The sequence below is a fragment of the Armigeres subalbatus genome, chromosome 1 (genome assembly GCF_024139115.2).
Source record: "Armigeres subalbatus isolate Guangzhou_Male chromosome 1, GZ_Asu_2, whole genome shotgun sequence".
NCBI classification, from domain to species: domain Eukaryota; kingdom Metazoa; phylum Arthropoda; class Insecta; order Diptera; family Culicidae; genus Armigeres; species Armigeres subalbatus.
This window is the reverse complement of record NC_085139.1, coordinates 154,641,452-154,666,779: the sequence shown is the minus strand read 5'-3', so window position 1 is coordinate 154,666,779 and position 25,328 is coordinate 154,641,452. Positions and strand designations below refer to the sequence as shown.

Here is a 25,328-nt window from a genome sequence, read left to right as displayed (position 1 = left end):
ATCAAATTCAATATTATCTTCAACTTTTATGACTTCATGAACATGAAATATACGATTTCCTTTACCCACTTGCCCCACTGTACCTTATCCCAATATTTCAGCCAATCGGGTTTCAGCCTTTTGTCATTCTAGCCGATTTTTAGTTTTCAGCCTTATGTAGAAGTCTCTCAGTGTCGTATTCATTGGTGTAACAACAGGAGGCTCCCCTTAACCGTGTGGTAAGACGCGCGGCTACAAAGCAAGACCATGCTGAGGGTGGCTGGGTTCGATTCCCAATTCCCGGTCTAGGTAATTTTCGGATTGGAAATTGTCTCGACTTCCCTGGGCATAAAAGTATCATCGTGTTACCCTCATGATATACGAATGCAAAATGGAAACTTGGCTTAGAAACCTCGCAGTTAATAACTATGAAAGTGCAATGAACACTACGCGAGGCGGCTCTGTCCCATCAGTGTGGGGGTGTAAAGCCAATAAAAAGAAGAAGAACTACGGCTCGATTTTTTGTTTTAAAATTTAAAAATAATTAAACACCAAGTAAAATAAAGTTTCGATAGACCGAATAAAATGTTTTGACGGTCAATTGCAAAATGTGAAGGTAAATTCAATTCAATTCGTTATTATTGAAAACGAACTGATCCGTCTTAAAAATATGAGCCGAAGAGAACAACAAAGATATCGCGATTTCGCTTTAAAAAACTTATTATGGCGCGATTTGCAATATGAAAATACGTTTTGCTCTTTAGAAAAATACTTAGGGGCAGTAGGGGCAATATGAACATACGGGGCAATATGAGCCACTCTCTTTTTGAGCTTATTGACAAGTTTTATCGTGTAAAAGTTATATGATCTTTAGGAGAATGCTCCACATATGCCTCAACATGAAAACCGCATTAAAATTCAATTCTAACATGAAAATACACTTGAAAATGTAAATTTTCGCGACATATGCAAAATTATTATAAGATTTGAAGTTTATAAATAAGGTTTTGACACAAAACTGATTAAAATACAGGTCGAAAATACATCACAATCAAAAGATCTATTATAATTGAATATTGTGCATACATGTTTATACTGATACAAATAAGAATTTATAAAAACAATTTTTTTTTCTAAAACCCGTCTGTATGGGGCAATATGGGCATACCTGCCCAGAGCAAGATATCAGGCCTGAATATGCGAACAAGTTTAAATTTCTGTTGCCAAATACAAGAAAGTAATCATTTATGTAAGATTCATTACGGAAAAATTACAACACCAGATTAATGCGATCGAAACAGAAAAAAATGACTATTGGTCAATTGAAATATGGCTATTCAAACGGTGAAGAGTGGCAAATCGGTTCGATCCGCTGTTGTGCGGTTTATTAATTTTATTTGGTATGGAATACTCTAAACTGTTGTAGTAATATAATATTCTTCCATATTACCACACTTTTCTCTCCCAAAAAAACGTTTTGGATGGGTGGCCCATACTGCCCCAAATGGTGGCTCATATTGCCCCGTATAGTCGGGAACACACATTGAAATCAATACATTTTCAAAAGTGCATTCTAACAATTTCCAAACGCATTTTTCACCATTCATCGACGTAATATGAAAGTTAACACTCCCCAGTATAAGGCAACTACATTTGAATGATGATTTGTTGAGCTTTTCAGCGCTTTTCGGAACGATTTCCTTAGGTGGCCCATATTGCCCCGATCACCCCTATTTAGAAAATGTCTCAAAGTAGAATCTCAGTTCGAAATCATTCTGAAAAATGACTAAAAAGTTTAAAAAAAAACTCAAGACTTATTACATAAATACAATTTTATTGACCAAATTTAATGACGAGATCGCTCAAACAATTGCTCAGCAGTTTGAGAGTTTGCATAATTGTAGTCTAGGTCCCAATAGTCCTATTGGGGATACGGTGAGGCAGATGTACTTAACATTGTCATCTGCGTAACATTTACAATCAAAAGAATGTTTTTGAACTTTATTGGGGAACTAATTTGGATAAAGTGAAATCTATTATTAGATGAAAGCCTTAGGTGAAGATGACATTTCCTTCATTTTCTCCGCAGTTTAGCAATAATTGCTACTAATGAATCCAAAATCCCAAGCAAACATATGATCCTATAGTCGCGATTTCTTTAGAATTAACATTTACACATGTTGTTTTAAACATCAAATTCGAGAGGAGTATTTTATTATTGTATGACAGCATTCTTCATCAGCGGGTGACCAAATTCAGGTAAAAAGGAAACACAGCATCATTGTGATCATTGTGGCATGTCATTTTATTCAAACAAGTCCTCTCGAGTAATTACATTAGTTAATGCCTATTTACAAAACAACAACCTAAAAGCAATACGGACAACATGAACGAAAGTATAGCAAATATTCTACGGGTTGTTTAGCTGGTACTTTCACCCAAAAGATAGACTAAGGCTTTCGAGACGACACCCGCTCGTCGCCTGAATTCGTCATCTTCGCCGTCCGATTCGCTTTCTCTATAAAAGACTTCATTTTCAATCACATTCAATGCTTTTGTTACCAGCCCGGAATTACCACCACCGTCGGTAGATGAGCTACTCATAGGTTTATCTGGCAGATATAACGGCTGCTCGGCACTGTTTCTTTTATTAGCCAAATCCGACAAAATTTTCGGTGTCCAAGACGATTTAGACTCTGTAAGAGAAACGAGAATTTAGCGGATATTTCCGTAAAATGAAATTACATATCATATTATAGGTTCGTTATTTCAAGGCACAACTTATGAATAAAATCATCAAGTGGTGATACATAGCCTTTTTTGCTTTCACATAAAACACCCAACATTTTTAGTTCGATACACCATTTTCTTCATAACTTTTGACCTCTATTTAAAAATCGACAAAAAACTGAAAAAGTGCTGTAGTTGTGAACTGGCCTGAAAATGGCCTGATGTGTGTTCAAAATATGTTAGGCCAATCTGGAGAAGCAGCACTTTTAGATTATTTGTTTTATTTTTTTTATGTTAGAGTCGTGAAAAAATGTGGGTGTTTTGAGAAAAATGAGCTTGAATAAATTATAGAATCGATTGAGCAAATAAATTTTAACGGGGAAGTTTAAATGATAAAATGATTTATGTCTGTGCATATGTTGTACAATCGAGTCAGCATTAGATTAGAGTTAATTTGAAGTGTTTGGATAAATAATGTAACTTTCAATAGGAAAACCTTAATACAGGATCCTCATCTTACCTAAATCGGCCACAACTCGAGCCATCTCCCTGATCTGAGTATCCTGCCGTTGCACCTGAAAAATCAGTTCGTTGATAGTAGATTGCAGTTCCAACTTTTCCTGTAGAACCATTTCTTCTTTTGTAGCTTCCTTTCGGACTTGTCTGCAATTAACTTTGAATAGAATTCATGATAGAAAAAGGCACACCCAAAACTTACCTTTGATACTCTAATAAGAGTAAGCCGGCTCCAATAGTGAAAATTACAATTTCACCTAACAGATTGGCACCCAGTTCTATCGCCATGGCTTCATTCAGTACCGGAACGTTGGTGGGCTTCCCGAGGTTCATGGCCCACATCTTGGTTTTCACTTCCATCCAATTGTAGAACTGCGCCGGTGGCATGCAAACATACTTCCGGAAGAACGGACTGTTCTTGGCTCGTTCTTTGAGCAGGGCGGCAATCGGCTTGGAAATCTGTTTCATGGCCAGCACGCCCAGTTTGGCGGCCGGAAATGCCCCTACGACCATTTTGCCGTATGCTTAGTGACCGTCGGATGTGATAATTCAAAATGATCTCTTTAGAATAGCACAACTCACTATTCGTATCGTAATTTACTATAAAATTATCAATTTTTGTAAGAGGTTCTATTTATGCAACACTTTTTGTTTAGTACCATCACTTTCACGATCTTTTTGCACACCATATCATCGAATCTTGGCAGATGGATCTCTCCCGATGGTCCACTGTCTGTCGTTTCGCGGGCGGTGATCTGTTTTGACCTTTTGACGTTTCATCAACATTGGGCGAAAATGGTTTGATTTGACGATATTCTTGTTTTGCTGATTCGGTCACATTTACCGAATAATATTTAACATAGTTGATGTTGATGCCCCCGTTTTTCCGCAAAGCATGAGTTTCATTAATAATTCAATACCAAATTTTTAAAACGACTTTTGTAAACAAAGATTGAAACGTCGATTTGACGAATCTAATAGCATCTTTCACCCATTATGAGGTAGATGAATTAAGAATTTTGCTACCTGTGTTAATTTGCGTGGGAGCGTTGTCAAATCGGCGTTTGAATTTTTGTTTACGGAAGCAGATAAGTCGTTTGAAATTTTGGCATTGAATTTTATTTTATATTATTATTTTATTATCGTCTTTGCTATATAGTACATAGATTAATCCACCTAGCGGTGATGGTGCCTTTCTCGTTTTTTTGAGTGAGTAATCACTTTTGGTATGAAAAAAAAGTATTTTGGCTATAACTTCTGAGCCCATAGTCCGATCCGGCCAATTTTTAATAGAAAATAATGGGACAGGATTCTGCGTCGAATGCAAATTGTTGCAAGAAAATCGACTGAGGGTAAGCGCCTAAACATGAGTGAGATTTTTTTTTTGTAAAAAAATGTATTTTGGCCATAACTTCGAATCCCATAGTCCGACTCCGCCCATTTTCAATACGAAACAAGATTTCGCGTCGAATGCAACTTGTTGCGAGCAAATCCGTTTTAAATGAGTGCCTGAAAAATGAGTGAGATTATTTTGCACACACATACATCACCTCAATTCGTCGAGCTGAGTTGATCGGTATATAACACTATGGGTCTTCGGGACTTTTATAAAAAGTTTGTTTTTGGAGCGAACATATAGCCTTTACGTATACTTTGTACACGAGAAAGGCAAAATAGGTTTTTAATACACAATAGCGAAGTCCAATTTCTTAGTACAAAACTCTTGCTTTTAAAATTTTTGAGAAGAATTTTAGGCTTTCTTCGTATTTTGTATCTTCTGAATCTTTTCTTTATCTTGAACCGTAAAAAATCGACGAAATCAGCATCACTTCCCAATGTTATATGGAACCGCGTGCGCGTTCATCAGCGGCAGAACCACTTTCAAAACAAAATCTTTATTCGGTTGCAGTTCAAATTTTAAGGAAACATGTCCTTCATTAAATTATTTAAGAATTTCGTCATAACTGGGTTCAATACGAAACTATTGTTCTTCGACGGAACCAGTAGCTGGTCATACGAAATACTGCCGGATTTGCCACTGGAGAAATGCCGCCCCAAGAAGTACTTCGATGCCGACAGTGACAGCGATGACGAATCCGGCCAGCAGCCCCAGAAGCAACTCCCCGCAAACGGAAACAACACAGCGGACAAGACACAAATCGTAGCCTTGGAAGTGCACGAGGAGCAGTACTTACTGGCGGTGGCCTGTAGTGATAAAACTTTGTACCTATTCGAGATTGGCATGAACGATGGCGATGGGACGACGAAGGGCACGCTGAAGCTACTCTCACGGAGGATGGTATCAAGGACTTCCAGTTGTTTGAAATTTGCAGCTGGTGGAAAGTTCCTGGTTGTTTGCGATAAGGGTGGTGATTGCTATCGGTACGAATGTGATGAGGACAACAGCAAAAAACCGGGCCGTTGGTTGTTGGGCCACATGAGTCAAGTATTGGATGTGCTGGTTTCTTCTGACGAAAGGTAAGTTCGCGTTTCGTTTTTATAAAAATCTATGATTTTCAAGTTTATATTTGATTGTTGAAGATTTTGTAAATCATTCTATAAATTTATTCCGCATCAATCAATTAGATATTCTTCACTTCATTAGGGCAACTGTTTTGTTCACTTACTTTCCATTCATTCTTTTCAACATCGTAGAACTTTTCGTTAAACTCATCATGAAGTTCTTGATCATTTTTCGAATTGTTGGTTGTCTGTTAACATCCGACATAACAAGTAAACTAAGCATGTATGCCCATTTTTTCATGCAACTCTGTATAGGCATATCCACCAATCAGAACGTATAACACCAATGCCAGTCGTGCACAAGCAGGTCACGATATAAAGAACCCAAGAACCTATTTCCTCCCGGCATGATGTTCTCCTCCAGCACTGTTGTGCCGAAGGCAGTGCAATATACAACACCAGCATGCAATGATATGAGCTTTACTACAGATTTTTTTTTATAAAATACCTAAGTTTCATAGTAAACCAAACATGTTGGTTTTATTTTTGGCTTACATAAGGCCACGTTCCATAGGTAATTGTTTTTATTAGAAATAAAATTAAAGAAATTTGAACTTTTTCGCCTTCAAGTTCTCAGTATGGACGGAAGCAATTTTGGCCTGAATACGAATCCTGACAATTCAAAGTAGATGATACACTATTGAACCCTGCTGTCCTCGCGGACGGCAGGAACTATGTCCAAGGGCTTTAGGATCCCTCCTCAGGATAACTGCGAGTTGTGGTGTCTGACTAGGATGTGGTGGGGTTCTACAGAGGTAGTTGTTAAACTTCTATAAAAAGCTGCATGTATCCGCAAGCAAAAAAAAATAGCACAATAGAAGCTGGAACATGAAACTGTAAGTCGCTAGTCGCTAGTAGACGGGATAAACTACGATATATTACATCCCTGCAACTTCGATGTCGTAGTGCTGTAAGAAATCTGTAGGACAGGCAGGGGCGTCTCGTGGACTTTTGCTACACCTGTTCTACCATGCTTATAAAAAAATATTGATCAAGCTGAGTGGTTTCGAATGGAAGTTTTGCATTTTATCTAATATTACAACCTTTTCTTGTACAACTTAACCAAATATTAGAAAAAAAAAAACAATTTAAAAGGAAAGGATTTACAAAACAATAAATAGCTTAATAATCTCTTTTGTTACAAAAATGTTTTAAATTTAGATGCACTTAAAATTTAAAACACTTGCAAATCGTCTAAAATCCAACTTGGTAACAGTTGGCAATAACTGGATATTGTTCAGAATAGAGATCTTTCAAATCGGCTCTCATTCCACCATTCGGGGTACACGGGTCCCATAGCCGCTAATATTTAAATTCTCACATATTTTGTTGCTATGAAAGAAATGTTATTAACCATTATTAGTACAATAATTATAGTATATAATTAGTATATGATTATACAATTATTGTTTGATGCGACCCCAGATTGTGACGACCAATGAGTGTTACATTTAGAAGCTGAAATGTGTTCCAGTTATTTAATTCTTCAAATTTAGTGAAAACTATACCTTTTTCTCTATGTTGATTGATTTTGAGTATTCGTGAAAAAGCATTATTTAATGTCTCTTTTGAAAACGCAAACATTAATTTAATATTGTTCTTGATGCATTGCATATTCATCAGGAGAAAAAAGAAAAACAAATGAATTATTGGCAGTGACTGATTTTCTACTCTCCGCGTTCACATCCAGGCGCTATCGTATATGCGCAAATAGCCAGCATGAGTTAACCGTCAGAAATTTGTATGGCGGAAGACATCTAACGCGGGATTTCTCAAAATTAGGAACTTTTCATGAAAAAACTATTTGACACCGGTTATGAAGCATGGTGTGCGCTACTACGCCTACCAAGTATTTTTTCGATTAAGGTGCTTAATTTTGAGAAATCGAACCTTAGATGTTTTTCGCCATACTGATTTCAGAAAGTTAACTCCTAGTGTGCCACTGTAAGCACGCTCAAAGCAGGCAATTCAATGAAGTATGAACGAAAGCGTGCGCAGTGCGCCTTTCGGCAAAACACAGCCCGACACTACGATCGAGTCTAACCGAAGGTGCGTCGCGTCGTTGATTGTTCTCGCAGCGCGTCGAACGGGTTTGACTCCTGCTGCGCGCATAGCAGAACTTGCATCTAAACGTGCTTGCTTCGCATGCGAAAGAGGATGATGTGAGGAAACGGAAAAAGCTGGCAACGCTCACGCTGGTTCTCTGCGCGCGGAGAACGAGTGAGCATACCAAGGAGGAAATTATTTCAAATCATTTATCATGGCGCAAAACTTTGAATTTGACTTCTGGCAGCGCTACTGTTGGTTCTTCATTATGGATCGTACGACTTTCTATGCGATGGGGTGTGGTGTGTCGGGGAAACACACATTTAGCTGCAATTTGACTGTATACGCCAAGCATGTGGCGTTAACTTGATCTGCCTACGAAATATTTTGTTTCTTTAGATGTTTAGATGTTAAAATCATTGGAAATATTACGTGAAACTTTGTTTAAAAAATTTACTGAGTAAATTAATTGCCCTAATAACATTAATTTTCTACTTCTGCCCTAAAAATGGTTACCTGTTCCATGAACAGGTAGAACGTATGGACGAGTCGCCTCTGAGGACAGGACAGAAAGTGTGGAAAAGCGGGATCGAGCGGCTACCTTCTACCAAAGCTATGGCACTACCAACGAGCTAGGAATCGGCTTCATAATGCATAGCCAATCAACGCAAGGATGTGCAAGCTGAGGATAAAAGATTGTTTCTCTAACTATAGTATCATGCCCACACGAAGGGTGACCCGACGACGAGAAAGAAACGTTTCATGCACAGCTGGAGAAGACATATGATGGATGCCCACTGGGGAAAATCAAAATCGTCATTAGTCACAAAAATGCTCAGATAGGAAGAGAAGAAATGTATGGACCGTTCTGCTGTCCGAAACATGTTGAGTATCGAACTGTCAAACCGTATGTATGTTTCCTTCATTGACATTTAGCACCCTATCCTCGCCAGGAAAAGATGTTCCGGACAGCGACGACAGCGACAAATTTTATCTTGTAACTAAAATATCTTTTGTACCGAACGACAACCGCCAACGATGTATAAACTTTGCAGCCTCCCGCGAAATGACAGTCGAATCCAGTTTTCCCCGGGCGGTAATGGCCGCCAACTCGCCTATGGGCTGGCTAGTCTCTGATTTAACGTTTGTCGAGGTCAACTGCACCCACTGTCCCGAGCATTTTGATCAATGTGGTAAATAAGAAGGTGTGAATCCACTTCATCAGAACCTGTTTATTTACCAAATTGGCAAGAATGCTCTGAACGGTGGGTGCAGTTGACCTCCACAAACGTCAAATCAGAGACTAACCCACAGGGAAGCTGGCAGCCATTACCGCTCGTGGAAAGCTGGATAGGATTCGAAGGACTATACGGATATAAGCAGGCATTTGATGTTGTTGGGATAGATAGTATCCAGTTTTCCGCGAGCGGTAATGGCCGCCAGCTTGCCTGCGGGTTAGTCTCTGATTTGACGTTTCTGGAGGTCATCTGCACCCACCGCTCCGAACATTCTGACCAGTGTTGCATATAAGAAGGTGCTGATTCAGTGAATTCAAGCCTTCTTATATACCACATTGATCAAAATGCTGGAATGGTGGGTGCAGTTGACCTCCAGAAACGTCAAATCAGAGACTAACCCGCAGGCAAGCTGGCGGCCATTACCGCTCGCGGAAAACTAGATAAAGCGCGATTAAGGCTATTTCGGTATCAGATGATAAAATGTTCGAATGGGTCAAAACATATCTGTTGCGCAGAATTCAATATGTAGAACGTAAAAGTGTCAATCGATGTGAATTCAGGAGTTCCACAACGTAGTCATTTGGGCCCACTGCTTTTTGTCATGATGATGGATAAACCTCCGTCACCGTCAACTAAACACCAGGAGAGTTCATCCAGTTTTCGCCGGAGATTCCAGATTCCGAATTATCATAGGTCAAAGTTTGGTAAGGTCAAACGAACTGTACGTGAACGATTCCAGCTGGACATGTTAACTGGAGTTTGTGGAAACTACATGAACATCGATGAGAACAAGACAGGAAGAGGATCCATTACGATGGAATTAAGGCAAAATGTTTTGCATGTATGTTGGATACTCACATGAAAAAATGTTGTGCGACGAAAAAAGAACGAAAAAATCATCACCAGAAAAGAAAACCTCATTACATAAAGAAATCGGGAAACCGCGGATCATTCTCGTGTCGACACAAAAATACGTGAAGTGGGAAATAAGAATTTGAAGCAACGGCAACCATTCTTACAGCTTTGGATGAAACCGAGAAAAGCCCATCCGCCTCGGATTGTGGGTATTACACTTGACTCGGGAGGTCCAAAAGGCAATTGTTTTTAGATGCGTCTATACAGACCCCCATCCTCCAATGCTGGCAGGGATTATGCACGTTTCTCTGGGAATCTGGTGTTTGGGACTTCTTCTTTTTCTTATGGATTGTGTAGTACAAGTGATTTATATTTATTTAATATCAGACTAAGGCCGGAGTGGCCTGTGCTGCACATAAAAGTCTCCTCCATTCAGCTCGGTCCATGGCTGCACTTCGCCAACCACGCAGTTTGCGGAGGGTCCGCAAATCGTCCTACACCTGATCGATCCATCTTGCCCGCTGTGAACCTCGCCTTCTTGTTCCCGTCGGATAGTTGTCGAGAACCATTTTCACCGGATAACTGTCCGACATTCTGGCTACGTGTCCGGCCCACCGCAGTCTTCCGATTTTCGTGGTGTGAACGATGGATGGTTCTCCCAACAGCTGATGCAACTCGTGGTTCATTCGCCTCCTCCACGTACCATCCGCCATCTGCACCCCACCATAGATGTTACGCAACACTTTCCTTTCAAAAACTCCCAGTGCGCGTTGGTCCTCCTTGAGCATCGTCCAGGTCTCGTGTCCGTAGAGAACTACCGGTCTTATAAGCGTTTTGTAGATAGTCAGTTTGGTACGGCGACGAACTCTATTCGATCGGAGTCCAAAGTACGTACGATTTCCAGCCACTATGCGCCCCGAATTTCTCTGCTGGTATCGTTATCGGCGGTCACCAGTGAGCCCAAGTACATGAATTCTTCAACCACCTCGATTTCGTCACCACCGATAGAAACTCGTGGTGGGTGGCTTACATTGCCCTCCCTTGAGCCTCTTCCTATCATGTACTTCGTCTTCGACGTGTTGATGACTAGTCCAATCCGTTTAGCTTCGCTTTTCAGTCTGATGTAGGCTTCCTCCATCCTCTCAAAGATACGTGCCATGATATCAATGTCGTCGGCGAAACCAAATAACTGGACGGACTTCGTGAAAATCGTACCACTCGTGTCAATCCCTGCCCTTCGTATTACTCCCTCCAAAGCGATGGTGAATAGCAGATACCAAAGACCATCACCTTGCCGTAACCCTCTACGCGTTTCGAAGGGACTCGAGAATGCCCCTGAAACTCAAACTACGCACATCACCCGATCCATCGTCGCCTTGATCAACCGTGTCAGTTTATCCGGAAATCCGTTTTCGTGCATTAGCTGCCATAGCTGGTCCCGATCGATTGTATCATATGCGGCTTTGAAGTCGATAAATAGATGATGTGTGGGCACGTTGTATTCGCGGCATTTATGCAATACTTGACGTTTGGCGAACACCTGGTTTGTGGTAGAGCGTTCACCCATAAATCCCACCTGGTACTACCCAACGAACTCTCTTGCAATTGGTGTTAGTCGGCGGCATACAATTTGGGAGAGTACCTTGTAGGCGGCGTTCAGCAATGTGATTGCGCGGTAGTTGCTACAATCCAGCTTATCGCCCTTTTTGTAGATGGGACACACGACACCTTCCATCCACTCCTGCGGCAGAACCTCATCCTCCCAAACCCAGTGCAGCGCTCCAGCCAGTACCTCACCACCGTGTTTAAACAGCTCTCCTGGTAGTTGGTCAACTCCAGGGGCTTTGTTGTTTTTCAGCCGGCCGATCTCCTCCTGGATTTCCTGGAGATTCGGAGCCAGAAGTTGCATGTACTGTGCGCGTGCTTCTAGGTTTATTACCATACCGCCACCGTTGTCTGCCATATCGCCATTCAGATGCTCTTCGTAGTGCTGCCGCCACCTTTGGATCACCTCACGCTCGTTTGTAAGAAGGTTCCTGTTTATGTCCTTGCACATATCGGGCTGTGGCACGTGGCCCTTACGTGAACGGTTCAACTTCTCATAGAACCTTCGTGCGTTATTAGCGCGGTACAGTTCCTCCGTCTCTTCACGGTCTCGATCTTCCTGCTGGCATTTCCTCCGGAAAATCGAGTTTTGTCTGTTCCGCGCTCGTTTGTATCGTGCCTCGTTCGCCCTCGTGCGGTGTTGCAGCAGTGTCGCCCATGCTGCATTCTTCTCCTCAACTAACTGCTCACATTCGCCGTCATACCAGTCGTTTCTCTGATCCGGAGCCACCGTGCCTAGTGCAGCGGTTGCGGTGCTTCCAATGGCGGATCGAATTCTGTTGGGAGTTGGGAACTGCTCTTCTGTTGGGAGTGCCTCTTCCAGCTGCTGAGCGTAGTCTTGGGCTAGTCTACCGTCTTGTAGCCGCCCAATGTTTAGCCGCGGCGTCCGAATTCGACGCGTGTTGTACACCGTCGAGAGTTTTGAGCGTAGGCATACTGCAACGAGGTAGTGGTGGTGGCCTTGTGGATATTTTTGCGGAGAAAGAAGGTGCTTCGGACTACCATTCCACGGGATGCTGCGAAGTTTATGCATCGATGGCCGTTGTCATTCGATACGGTGTGCAGACTATCCGGTCCGATGACCGGTGTATACATTTCCTACCTTCCTACCTGTGCGTTCATGTCACCGATGACGATTTTGACGTCCCGCAGTGGGCATCCATCGTATGTCTGCTCCAGCTGTGCGCAGAACGCTTCTTTGTCATCGTCGGATCACCCTTCGTGTGGGCAGTGCACGTTTCATTTCATTTCATTTATTGAGTATTCGCGTAACTTAAGGTTAAACCTTCTATTCATGTTACACTGTGGAGGGCAATAGGATAATATTGTAATAAAGTTTCTGAAAATTACTGATTAACTACCTTATTCATTTCAATTGATTCCTTTGACTAATTCATCGCAAGCGTTCGAGTTCATTGAGAAGACCCCTTTTAAAGCCGGAAATACAAGTGGATGGTTTGAGCATCGGGGATAAACGATTCCAATTGTTAATGCCTCTCACAAAGAATGACTGGTTGTAGTATGAAGATGAATGCTGTGGTATTATTATACTCATAGTACGCGTATTTCTCAAGAACTGAAGTTTACCGTAAAGATAGTGAGGTGTTTTAGTTTTAATAAGCCTATATAAAATAATGCAGTTTCTGGAAATAAGAAATTTTGAAAAATGGCATCCTAATAAAGATTCATGTAAATGTGAGACATGAGAGAATCTATCAAGATTGAAAATGTATCTGATGCAGGCGTTCAAGGCGATTCTAAGTCTATCAAGTGAATAAGCTGATGCATTAGTATATATGAAATCACCATATAGAAAATGAGGCAGTAATAATGATTGGAAAAGCTTAATTTTCATTGACGTTTCCAGATGCCTGGTAACAATATTCAATTTTTTCAATGTACCATATATTTTACCACATTGGGAATTGATAAAGACATCCCACGATAGATTTGAGGTAAATGTAACTCCTAGGTTTTCAATTTTATTGAAGAATTGAACTCTTTGTCTATCAAGGAACAAAGTGGGTGGGTGTGGTGGATTTTTAGTTTACATATCAACATGGCTTTCGTTTTTGATGAGTTAATAACCAACATATTGTGATTCGACCAACATAAAATATTGTTCAGATCATGGTTTATTCTTCTGGCGAGTTCGTTCATGTCAATAGCTCCATGAGCACACAAATAAATTTGGACATCGTCAGCGAACATATGAATGGAACAATAATCCAGAGTTGCAGGTAAATCATTTATGAAAAGAGGAAACAATAAGGGACCAAGTACAGAGCCTTGTGGTACACCAGATTCGATAGAGGCAAATGCAGACAAGACACCATTGTAGAAGACAGCTTGTTGTCTTCCACTTAGGTATGACTTAATTAATTTAGCAGCATCATTCGAAAAATTGAATTTATATGATAACTTCCTTGTTAACCTCGAATGTGAAACACGATCGAAAGCTTTTGCAAAATCGATCAGAAGCAATATGGCTAGTCCTTTTTTATCGATTACTTGAGCTATATCATCGTGGACTTTCATCAAGGCTGTTTTGGTACTGTGCTTACTACGGAACCCAGACTGTAGTGGATGTAGAAGATCATATTCTTCAATATACTTCGAAATTTGATTTTTAATAAGTTTTTCAAATACTTTGGATAGGGAACAAAGAATACTGATTGGACGCAAATTAGAAACAGAAGAACCATTACTCTTTTTTTTAAGCGGAATTATTTTAGAGTTTTTCCATGCACTTGGGAAAATCGATGTATTTATTATAGTATCGAATAAATACTTATAGATAGGAAGAGCCAAAGGTAGTAGGATTTTAATAAAACGTATAGGAATACTATCAAGACCAATTGCATTAGATTTAATAGAAAAAATACTGTTGATTATATCGTGTTCGTCGACTTCGTTGAATTTAAAACTATTCGAACCGTACATAGGAAATGAACTCGGGATTGGTAAAGTATCATTTGTGAAATTTGAGGTAAAATATTCGTTGATTTCATCTGCACTACACTCATTCTGATGAAAAGATCCTGAGCCCTTAGAGATTCCTAGTTTTTTAATGTTATTCCATAATTGTTTACTAGGTAGTTTCACATTTATCTTCTGTCTGTCGAAATTCGTTTTAGCCTGTCTAACCAAAGTATTAACTTTATTCCTAAGCCGTTTAAAAGTTTGCTTATCATTTTCGCATTTGGTATGTTTCCATTTACTGTAAGCGAGATTTCTACTAATAATAGCGTAGGAAATATCATTATTAAACCACGGAGTACTGTTGGGCTTCTTCCGCCGCAAGGGTATGTAGTCATCGTGTAGCTTAAGTAAATGATAATTCATAAAATTGAGCATATCACTCGGATCATTCATGTTGAAAAAGTGATTCCAGTCTATACTGAAGAATCCTCCTAAAAGTGCTCCAGCATCAAAATTGACATAATCACGGTAACTGAATGTAGTCAGTTCATCTCTACGCAATGACAAATTAAGTGAACAAAAAACCAAATCGTGATTAGAGATACCAGGCATAGATATTTGATCATGTTTTGCTACAACGTTGGGTACATCGGTAATGCAAAGATCTAATAATGAGCAACCAGTTCTATGGAAAAAGTAGGTTCGTTGTTCACACACTCATAGGACAAAGTAAGTAGCATTTCTTTGAATTTGCGTGATCGACTCGACGATTTAAGAAGGTCGGTGTTGAAATCCCCAAAGAAAAATGACTTATCATAATTAACGGTGAAGTATTCTAGCATGTCATAGATTGTATCGGTACATTCTACGTTAGGAGGATTGTATATAACTCCTAGTAGAATTTTTTCGTAAGCTGTTTTAATTTCAACATTTAGAAACTCAGTTCCACTGAAATTATTAATAGAACTCTCAGACTTTGAAATAACTCTAAACGACAAATTATTTTTTAAGTAAATGCAAATGCCACCCCCTTGTCTATTTCTATCATTCCTAATCAAATGGTAGCCTTCAATATTAATCATTGTATTATCAATCGTGTTATTCAACCACGTTTCGGTGAAACAAATTATATCAGCCTTCCCATCAACAAAGTTTAACCTCAGTTCCTGAAATTTGGTAAAATTTCGTGCAATTAAACTCTGTACGTTCATATGGCAAACATTCAAGCACTCTGTTTTTAGAGCAGCATTGATAACTACTCGTGGAATCAAATAGTTTGGAGAAGCATTAACATATGGAAGGTCATCCATAGTCAAAACTGATGGGAAAAACTAGCTTTAAAAAGAATCCATCCCTAGAACCCGAGTAGCATGCGATGTCAGAATCAAAGGAAACCATACTATTAACTACAATCATACTTTTATGAGCTATACTTTCATCATGGTTAATTTGGCATTTGAGCAATAATTTATGATTAATTCATTGAGGAGAAATCTACTCTCTGTCAGCAATCGAACAAGAAAAAAAAAGAAAACATAACTACGACACCACCAGCAGTGCAAAATAAGGAAACAACAGCAGCAACAGCGTATTATTCAACCACAACAGCAGCAGCAAACATCGACGCCAGCAGCAGCAAGTATCATCAATGATTGACTTTCAGGAAGGGAATGAAACATGGATTATATAAAGGAAGGATACATGGATATTTCTAGGTAGGAAAAGAGAAACTTATTAGGATAGGTTTATCTGTGTTTTGATCCAAGATGAGCAATTTCGTTGATTGGTTCGGCTACGGTACTATTCCCTCGCTGGATATGCACGATCCCGTTACGAGTAAAGACTTTTGAATCAGCCCTTTCTTCTTCAGCTTGATGGCCTCCGCCCGTACGATTCTTGCATCTTGTGTGAGATTCTCGTTCATGTACACTCTCTGATCACTTTCAAAACCCAAAATGCGAAGCGAAAATTTCTGTTTCTTAGGTAACGCCTGTAGAATTCGTACCTAGCATTTTAATCGCAAACTGGCAAACTATCGGTGGAGATGATCCTGTAGAAATAGGTGGACGCATCAATCGCTTCAGGTCCACTAGGGGTAGTGCGGGATCTTTGTAGTCGAGGCTAATAGCCAATTTACGGAACAACTGTTGTAGACATTCGTTGTTGACATATGGGACTCGGATATGATGAGATCGTTGCATTTTTCGAACCGGTCAATCCGTTGCGATGTTGACAATAATCCAGCACGAACCTCAGTTACCGCAGTAGTCAGCTTGTTGATGTTATCGGTGCATTCAATTCTGAAGCACGACAGCTGCTTCTCCACATCAGTGATTCTGTTTTCTAGCTTGTATACACTGTTATCGATCTTCTCTTCGATTTTACTGTTGGATTCAGCAAACATTTCTTGAATTTTAACTAGCATTTCACAGGAATCGTTATCCATACCAAACGGCTTTGCAAAATCATCGCGCGATCGTTTAGATGAATTCCCATCGTTTGTTACGGACGATGTGGACACAGAGCGTGTGATAGGTTTGTTTTGCAACATCACACAATGGCTATTGTCGATTGTTAGTGGCTCAGAAAAAAAAAACGTCTGAAGGGTGAATATAACGTTTGATGCTATCGAAAATAATGACGAAAAAGACACTTTTGCAGATAGACTCTTTGATCACTGCTTTGTCACAATTGCGAGCACTTATTTCAAGCCAGATTTAAGCATAAACGGTGGTTATTGCTGGCAAATAGCACGGAAAAACAGCCAAAAAAAACTCAGACCACATTCAATGCCTCACGATAGCGTTCATCCCTTCAGAAACTTCCGTTGATGATGCTATAGTTGAAGAAACGGCCTATGAAGCCGGTACCCAGCTCGTTGGTGGTGTCACAGCTTTGGTAGAAGGTAGCCGCTCGATGCCCGCTTTTCCACACTTTCTGTCCTGTCCAGCAAATCTCCTGCAGCGCCACGACGTCAAAGTTGCGGGGATGTAATTCATCATAGATCATCCTGTCGCAACCTGCGAAACCTAGCGACTTAAAGTTCCTTGTTCCAAGCTTCCAATCGTGATACTTTATGCGTCGCCTAGGCAAAGACTAATTAAGACGTCACTGTCGAGCTCCTCGTAGGGACCAATTCTAGCACTGCAATCGGTCCCTCGGTACCCAAGTTTGACATCTTGATGAATACCTTTGCTTACATCAACTTTGCAATGCAGTAGCCTATGGCAACAAGCCAATGTTTGGAATGAAACCGTTTGTTTGTTTTGGTAAATATATTCCGAGCAAATCCGACTCAGGGATATCTGATATCGGAGCAGTTTTCGAATCCGTCTTTTCTTGTCGGGCTACAACTGATCATAAATATTATGGCTACTCTACGGCCGACCTGAATTGGTAATAGTTGGCTCATCGAATTAAAAACGACGATACAGATCTATCGAATAATTTTCTGACTATGGATTATGATATTACGAGAATGAACAACTATTTTAAAAGAAGATACAGACGAACAGACTCAGACATGCTTTATATGCTCGGATAGGTGTCTGAGATCAGAGCGAGTTGTAAGACTTCCGCAAATTGTACTGTTCTCAACTTCTTGATAATTTATTATTTTATTTCTTCAAAATAAGGTTGACTTTTCTGGTCAACCGATTGCAGCCAAGGTCAGCCTCAAATGATTAAAGATTCAGATTAAATGATTAAAAGAAATTTATCCGATCCAATCTTCAGTGAGCACGATCTGGAACTCTAGCACACGGAACATCATAGGGAGTATCTGCTACCGTTACCGTATTCTCCTACACACATAGCGAACATATAGAACATTCGCCATCATGTTTTAGCAATGATGGATTATGGAGTGCTGACATACATTACAAGTTCCATTCAAATATTCAAAATGAACACTAATTATTGGCACTTGCCATATTCACATTTGAGACCCTAAAAAATGAAATGGTTTAGATTTTCGACAAAAATAATCTTCAGAAGCTTCGGGACTCAAAGACAAACTCAGCTGACTGTCGGATAATCCTCAGGAACCATGCCAAAACCAGGGATCAGCATCCGTATAACCGATTAAAAGGAGAGATTGTTTCCAGACGAAATAATTTGCGTTGTGTTTAAAAACTGATTCCATGAACTGATTGTTTTCCGTTGTTATGATTGACATAACATTTGGCAAGTCACCGTAGCAACATATGAAGTAGTACCAGTTACTAAGCGCCGTACTTGAATCAAGGTGATAACATAATGCGGTTGTTCAATTTTCTACTCTAGTACTTCATGAGCACTAAAAAAGTGGGCTCTTGTATGGGACATGAACGTCTTAATTAGTCTTTGGTCTAGGTCTTTGCCGATTATATCGAGTCGCATTATCTCTTATATTGTTCGTAATTATTGGTTTTCCAGGCGGCTTATTGGGCCTGCGCAAACCTCCTTTTTCGTCGGAGGGCCGTCGTGTCAGGGCTGTTTAGCGTCCCACCTAACACCAGGACTTGGGCTTGTGCGCTTTGAGCGGCAAACGGTCGCTTTGGTGGTGCCTACTTGCGGATGCATGCAGCTTTTTATAGAGGTTTAACATGGCCCACTGTCAAACCCCACCACATCCTAGGCAAGCTCCACAACTCGCAGATGGCGTGGGGAGGGACCGTCAAGCTCTTGGACATAGTCCCTGCTGCCATTTGCAGCTTCTTCTTCTTAGTGGCATTACATCCCCACACTGGGACAGAGCCGCATCACAGCTTAGTGTTCATTAAGCACTTCCACAGTTATTAACTGCGAGGTTTCTAAGCCAAGTTACCATTTTTGCATTCGTATATCATGAGGCTAGCACGATGATACTTTTATGCTCAGGGAAGTCGAGACAATTTCCAATCCGAAAATTGTCTAGACCGGCACCGGGAATCGAACCCAGCCACCCTCAGCATGGTCTTACTTTGTAGCCGCGCGTCTTACCGCACGGCTAAGGAGCGCCCCGTGCTGCTTACCACAGATAAATAAGATTTGTTTATTTATGGTGTACATCAACAGATTGTTCGTAATCCTAATGATGATTTAAAACTAGTATGGTCACTACAATTATAACTAATTAACAAAACAGTACCTAAAATCACAACGAAAAATAATATTGTCATGGGACTTAAATACACTTGTCTAGCATATGCGCGTCAGCTACTACGACGAAAAAGAAAAGATAGTAAAGCCTATTTTTCTGTTGTGGGATTAGATGCGAGTGTTACAAATATGCGATCATGGGCAGTGTACACAGCAGCATTCCTCGCCAGCTATCGCATGTAGTCTGGTCACCCTTTTTGTGCGTCTTCACAAAGATACCCTGAATACAGTCGACCGGGAAAGTTGCGGTGTCCAAGATATTACAAAATAAACGATGCAATAGTTCAGTGGATGCCATGGCTTTGAGCATCTCGGCTGATATGCGATCGACCCCTGGAGCATTGTTAGATTTCATTATTTGGATGGTCGTTTGAATCTCTAGCAGTGATGAGGTTTCGGTATTGCTATATGTCGGATCCTAGGCAGATCATGCCGAGGTGGTGGTGGCCTGCCTGGCACTTAGAAAAGTTGTCCAAAGTGCTCGAACCAGCGTTTCAGCTAATCAGTTGGATCGATCAGTAGCTGATCAGTCGCGTCTTGCACAGGCATCGTGGCATTCAAATTCTCCTCGCCTAAGCATCGTGAGATATCGTAAAGGAGGCGAATGTCCGCTCGCTAGTTCCGTCAACATGGGCGGTTCACTTCATTATCCAAAGCCGAGTATCGTTAACAGGCTAATATTCTGGCTCCTTTCGCTCTATCATGGCTTTGGTTTCTATTTGCTCCTCTACCGTCCTCCAGGTCTCATTGGTGATCCATTGTTTTCTCTACGTCTACTAGGCTGCGTTAATGGTTAAACTGCGCCCAAAACTATCCGTCATCAACAATGTTCGGTACCGACGACCGCCGCGGTACGACCTAGAGCGACTGAAGCAACCTGATGTCGCCACTGCATACGCGCAGCATCTCGAGGCAGCGTTGCCGGAAGAGGGTGAGCTCGATGGGGCCCCTCTTGAGGACTGCTGGAATACAGTCAAAGCAGCCATTAACGACGCAGCGGAGAACAACGTCGGGTATATGGGTCGAAGTCGACGGAACGATTGGTTCGACGAAGAGTGCAGACAGATTCTGGAGGAGAAGAACGCAGCGCGGGCGGTCGCGCTGCAGCAAGGTACCCGGCAGAACGTGGAACGTTATAGACGGAAGCGGAGACAGCAGACCCGCCTTTTTCAGGAGAAGAAACGCCGCCTGGAAGAAGCGGAGTGCGAGGAGATGGAACAGCTGTGCCGTTCTCAAGATACACGTAAGTTCTATCAGAAGCTCAACGCATCCCGCAAAGGCTTCGTGCCGGGATAAGGATGGGAGCATCTTGACGGACGAACGTGTGGTGATCGAAAGGTGGAAACAGCACTACGAGGAACATTTGAATGGCGCTGAGAGAACAGGCAGTGAAAGTCAAGGCAGCGGAGGAGATGACTACGTCAGTTCAGCGGACGATGGAAGCCAACCAGCCCCCACCTTGAGGGAAGTTAAGGATGCCATTCAACAGCTAAAGACCAACAAAGCCGCTGGTAAGGATGGTATCGGAGCTGAGCTCATCAAGATGGGCCCGGAAAAGCTGGCCACTTGCCTGCACAAACTGATAGTCAGAATCTGGGAAACCGAACAGCTACCGGAGGAGTGGAAGGAAGGGGTTATATGCCCCATCTACAAGAAAGGCGACAAACTGGAGTGTGAGAACTTTCGAGCGATCACCATCCTTAATGCCGCCTACAAAGTGATATCCCAGATCATCTTCCGTCGTCTGTCACCATTAGTGAACGAGTTCGTGGGAAGTTATCAAGCCGGCTTCGTTGACGGCCGCTCGACAACGGACCAGATCTTTACTGTACGGCAAATCCTTCAAAAATGCCGTGAATACCAGGTCCCAACGCACCATCTGTTCGTTAATTTCAAGGCGGCATACGACAGTATAGACCGCGTAGAGCTATGGAAAAATTATGGACGAGAACAGCTTCCCTGGGAAGCTTTCCAGACTGATCAAAGCAACGGTGGATGGTGTGCAAAACTGTGTGAAGATTTCGGGCGAACACTCCAGTTCGTTCGAATCGCGCCGGGACTAAGACAAGGTGATGGACTTTCGTGCCTGTTGTTCAACATGCCCTAGAAGGTGTCATGCGGAGAGCCGGGTTTAACAGCCGGGGTACGATTTTCAACAGATCCAGTCAATTTATTTGCTTCGCGGATGACATGGACATTGTCGGCCAAACATTTGCAAAGGTGGCAGAACTGTACACCCGCCTGAAACGTGAAGCAACAAAAGTTGGACTGGTGGTGAATGCGTCAAAGACAAAGTACATGCTTGTGGGCGGAACCGAGCGCGACAGGGCCCGCCTGGGAAGCAGTGTTACGATAGACGGGGATACCTTCGAGGTGGTCGAGGAATTCGTCTACCTCAGATCCTTGCTAACGGCTGACAACAACGTTAGTCGTGAAATGCAAAGGCGAATCATCTGCGGAAGTCGGGCCTACTACGGGCTCCAGAAGAAACTGCGGTCGAAAAAGATTCGCCACCGCACCAAATGTGTCATGTACAAGACGCTTATAAGACCGGTTGTCCTCTATGGACATGAAACATGGACAATGCTCGAGGAGGACTTGCAAGCACTCGGATTATTCGAGAGACGGGTGCTTAGGACCATCTTTGGAGGTGTGCAAGAAGACGGTCTGTGGCGGCGAAGAATGAACCATGAGCTCGCCCAACTCTACGGCGAACCCAGTATCCAGAAGGTAGCTAAAGCCGGAAGGGTACGATGGGCAGGACATGTTGCAAGAATGCCGGACACCAACCCTGCAAAGATGGTGTTCGCTTCCGATCCGGCAGGTACGAGACGGCGTGGAGCGCAGCGAGCGAGATGGGCAGACCAGGTGCAAAACGACTTGGCGAGCGTGGGGCGTATCCGAGGATGGAGAGATGCGGCCTCGAACCGTGTATTGTGGCGTCAAATTGTTGATTCAGTGTTATCTGTTTAGATGTAAACTAAATAAATGAATGAATGAACGTCTACTAGGCTAGCCAGGGAGGAGCCCGTTCTATAGCTTGGGCGAAAAGTGTGTTGCCGGTAACCAAATCTGCAGTACTACTCAGAGGGGAAGTCTAAGTTTCAAACTCAATATTTCAGCATAGTTGACTTTTGATAATCGAGAGAGGAAATAAAACATCTATTCTAGGTGGAGTGCGATGTTATTACATTTCTTCAATTTTATTAACTCACAATTTTTGTACTGAGGGTCGTGGGTTCGAGTCCCATTGAAGGAAAGTAGTTACTTCCAATACATTTTTCAAATCATAATTTTCCACATAATGTGCATATTCAAATCTGAATTTTCAGAACATTGTAAATTAATGTCCAAGTCGGGTGGTCTAATATCCGGAAAATAGGCAATTAACTTTGATTGAACCTAACTCACAATATTATCTTTCTTTGCAGCATGATAATCACGAGCGATCGCGATGAAAAGATTCGCGTGACCAACCACCCGAACTGCGACACCATCGAGACATTCTGTCTGGGGCATAGAGAATTCGTGTCACAGCTGGAATTCGTGCAGACGAAAGATGCCCAACCTGCTCTTCTGTCTCTGTCGGGGGATAGAACACTCAGATTATGGGATTACACAACTGGGAAAGAACTCGCACGAAAAGATTTACCACAACCGGGAAGTCGTATTGCGATCAAACAATTGAAGGAAGGAGGAGTACTAGTGGCCGTTTTATTCTACGAACCCACTGAGATAGACGTATTTAAAATTATTGATGTTGAAGCCTTAAAATCCGATAGTTTTCAAACTTTAAAAACCGAACCGAATGAAGTGTTCTCGAGTTTAGCCTTTGATGCACATAATAATCTTTTAGCTTTAGTAGTTGATAAAAGAACTGAAAAAATATCCCTAAAATTCTACCAATTTGAGAATGAAAATAGTAAATTCAGTGAGCAATCCTCCAACTCATTAGTGAAATCATTTTCTGCTAACACAATGACCGATAAAATTCCTTATGTTGATTCAGTTATGTTCCTGTTCAAGAAAAAGATTGACAACATGAAGGATTACAAAGAACGAAAAAGAAGGAGAATTGAGGAAGATGGAAAATAGAATGTAAGAAAAAGGGAAAGTTCTCAACTTCTCTAATAATTTGTATCACACGTACACAAGTATTTGTTACACATGGTTAATATATACGAAGTAAACGGAAAAAAATTGAATATACTTGCGCAATGTGCGAATGTGAACACCCGCTGTATTTTTTATACCGGCTTGTAGTCGAGCTTGCTTTCCAGTCTTTTGTTGTCGGCGACCTTCCGAACGGCCTTCATGAAGTCCTCCTGAATAACGTACTCCCGCTCCGCACGGATAGCAAACAGTCCGGCCTCGGTGCACACGTTGCGTAAATCAGCGCCGTTGAAATTGTCGGACAGCTTGACGACTGCTTCGTAATCGATGTCACCGTGCTTGGCTATCGGTCCGGCGTGGATTTTCAAAATTTCCAGTCTGTAAGCGGAAAAATAAATTGAATATTCTTCGTTGTAATGCAATTGTTGTTGAATAATGATTTTATTGATTTAACGTAAAAATGGTGGTTGAACGTTTTAAAAGATCAAATAAAATGTCAAGAATTGGGAGGAATAATCTTTCTGTTTATATCTTAACCTACCTTGCTTGTTCATTAGGGAGAGGAATTTCAATCTTCCTATCCAAACGACCGGGACGCAGCAGAGCCGGATCCAGCGTATCCGGTCGGTTAGTAGCCATTATCATTTTTACTTGTCCCAATGAATCGAATCCATCCATCTGGTTCAACAGTTCCATCAAGGTACGCTGAATTTCGCGATCCGCCGAAGTGCCCTCCGAGAATCGACGTCCTCCGATGGCATCGATTTCATCCATAAAGATGATGCAGGGTTGATGATCCCTGGCATAGTTGAACATTTCTCGGATCAATCGGGCCGATTCTCCGATGTATTTGTCAACAATGGCAGATGATACCACTTTTAAAAAGTTAGCATCCAACTGGGAAGCTACCGCACGGGCAAGCAATGTCTTACCGGTGCCAGGGGGTCCGTACAGAAGGCACCCTTTTGGTGGAGTAATTCCAACACGTAGAAACAGCTCCGGGTTGAGCAGTGGCAATTCAATAACCTCACGAAGCTCACGGATTTGCTCGGATAAGCCACCAATGGCCGAATAAGTCACCTCTCCTGGATCTTCGTGAGACATGTTATACACCAAGGGATCAACTTCCCGCGGCAAATATCTCATAATAGTCAACGTTGTCATGTCCAGCGCTACCCGAGTGCCTGACTTGAGTTTGGTCTTGTCCAGTTGCCTGCGGCAACCCACCACATACCGAGGCCCATTTGTGGCCTTTACTATAAACTTGTCTTCCGTAAGTTGCTTCAGCACTTCTCCCACGATCTGTCCGACGCTTTGCAACGCCTTCAAGTCGTTCTCCGATTTATCAAATTGCTTAGTAAGTTCCTTCAAAGATTCTCTCACTAAAATAAACAACAAAAAAATCCAGAATGACAAATCAAATTTTGCTCCCTAACCTCTACTTGTAAGGAAGCTGTATCAGCAAGATCAAACTTACGCTCTTTTAGGCGAGATTCCACTTCCTTGTGTTCCAGCAACTTCTTGCGGTAATCTTGTAATGCTTTTTCGCGAGCTGGCTCAACTGCAGACGACATTTTGCACGATATTTCACGATTAACTTTGCAGAAAACTGTTTTCCTTTTACAAAATGACTGGACGACAAAATCAACTTTGACAACTTGGAGAGAAGAAAGCCAAAGC

The 25,328-nt window shown here is 41.7% G+C and overlaps 3 protein-coding genes across 5 annotated transcripts; 1 reads left to right on the top strand and 2 right to left on the bottom strand.

Moving 5' to 3' along the window:
- Positions 1-2,260: 2,260 nt before the first annotated feature.
- On the bottom strand, positions 2,261-3,999 carry LOC134207615 (putative OPA3-like protein CG13603). 3 transcript variants are annotated; one of them, XM_062683349.1, is made up of 4 exons: positions 3,885-3,999; positions 3,428-3,825; positions 3,230-3,372; positions 2,261-2,675 (listed from the first exon to the last, which is right to left on the bottom strand). In XM_062683349.1, the coding sequence occupies exons 2-4, from the start codon at positions 3,736-3,738 to the stop codon at positions 2,401-2,403; spliced, it is 729 nt and encodes a 242-aa protein (XP_062539333.1). In that variant the 5' UTR covers positions 3,739-3,825; positions 3,885-3,999; the 3' UTR covers positions 2,261-2,400. The 3 variants fall into 3 exon arrangements, with proteins under 3 accessions (XP_062539333.1, XP_062539342.1, XP_062539323.1); XM_062683358.1 differs by having other exon boundaries at positions 2,261-2,497; positions 2,556-2,675; positions 3,428-3,979; XM_062683339.1 differs by having other exon boundaries at positions 3,428-3,979.
- Positions 4,000-5,056: 1,057 nt separating this feature from the next.
- On the top strand, positions 5,057-23,767 carry LOC134205330 (tRNA (guanine-N(7)-)-methyltransferase non-catalytic subunit wuho). Its single transcript, XM_062680496.1, has 2 exons — positions 5,057-5,703; positions 22,967-23,767. The coding sequence occupies exons 1-2, from the start codon at positions 5,153-5,155 to the stop codon at positions 23,628-23,630; spliced, it is 1,215 nt and encodes a 404-aa protein (XP_062536480.1). The 5' UTR covers positions 5,057-5,152; the 3' UTR covers positions 23,631-23,767.
- LOC134205331 (26S proteasome regulatory subunit 10B) lies at positions 23,691-25,328 on the bottom strand. The gene is made up of 3 exons (XM_062680497.1): positions 25,126-25,328; positions 24,190-25,030; positions 23,691-24,026 (listed from the first exon to the last, which is right to left on the bottom strand). The coding sequence occupies exons 1-3, from the start codon at positions 25,220-25,222 to the stop codon at positions 23,783-23,785; spliced, it is 1,182 nt and encodes a 393-aa protein (XP_062536481.1). The 5' UTR covers positions 25,223-25,328; the 3' UTR covers positions 23,691-23,782.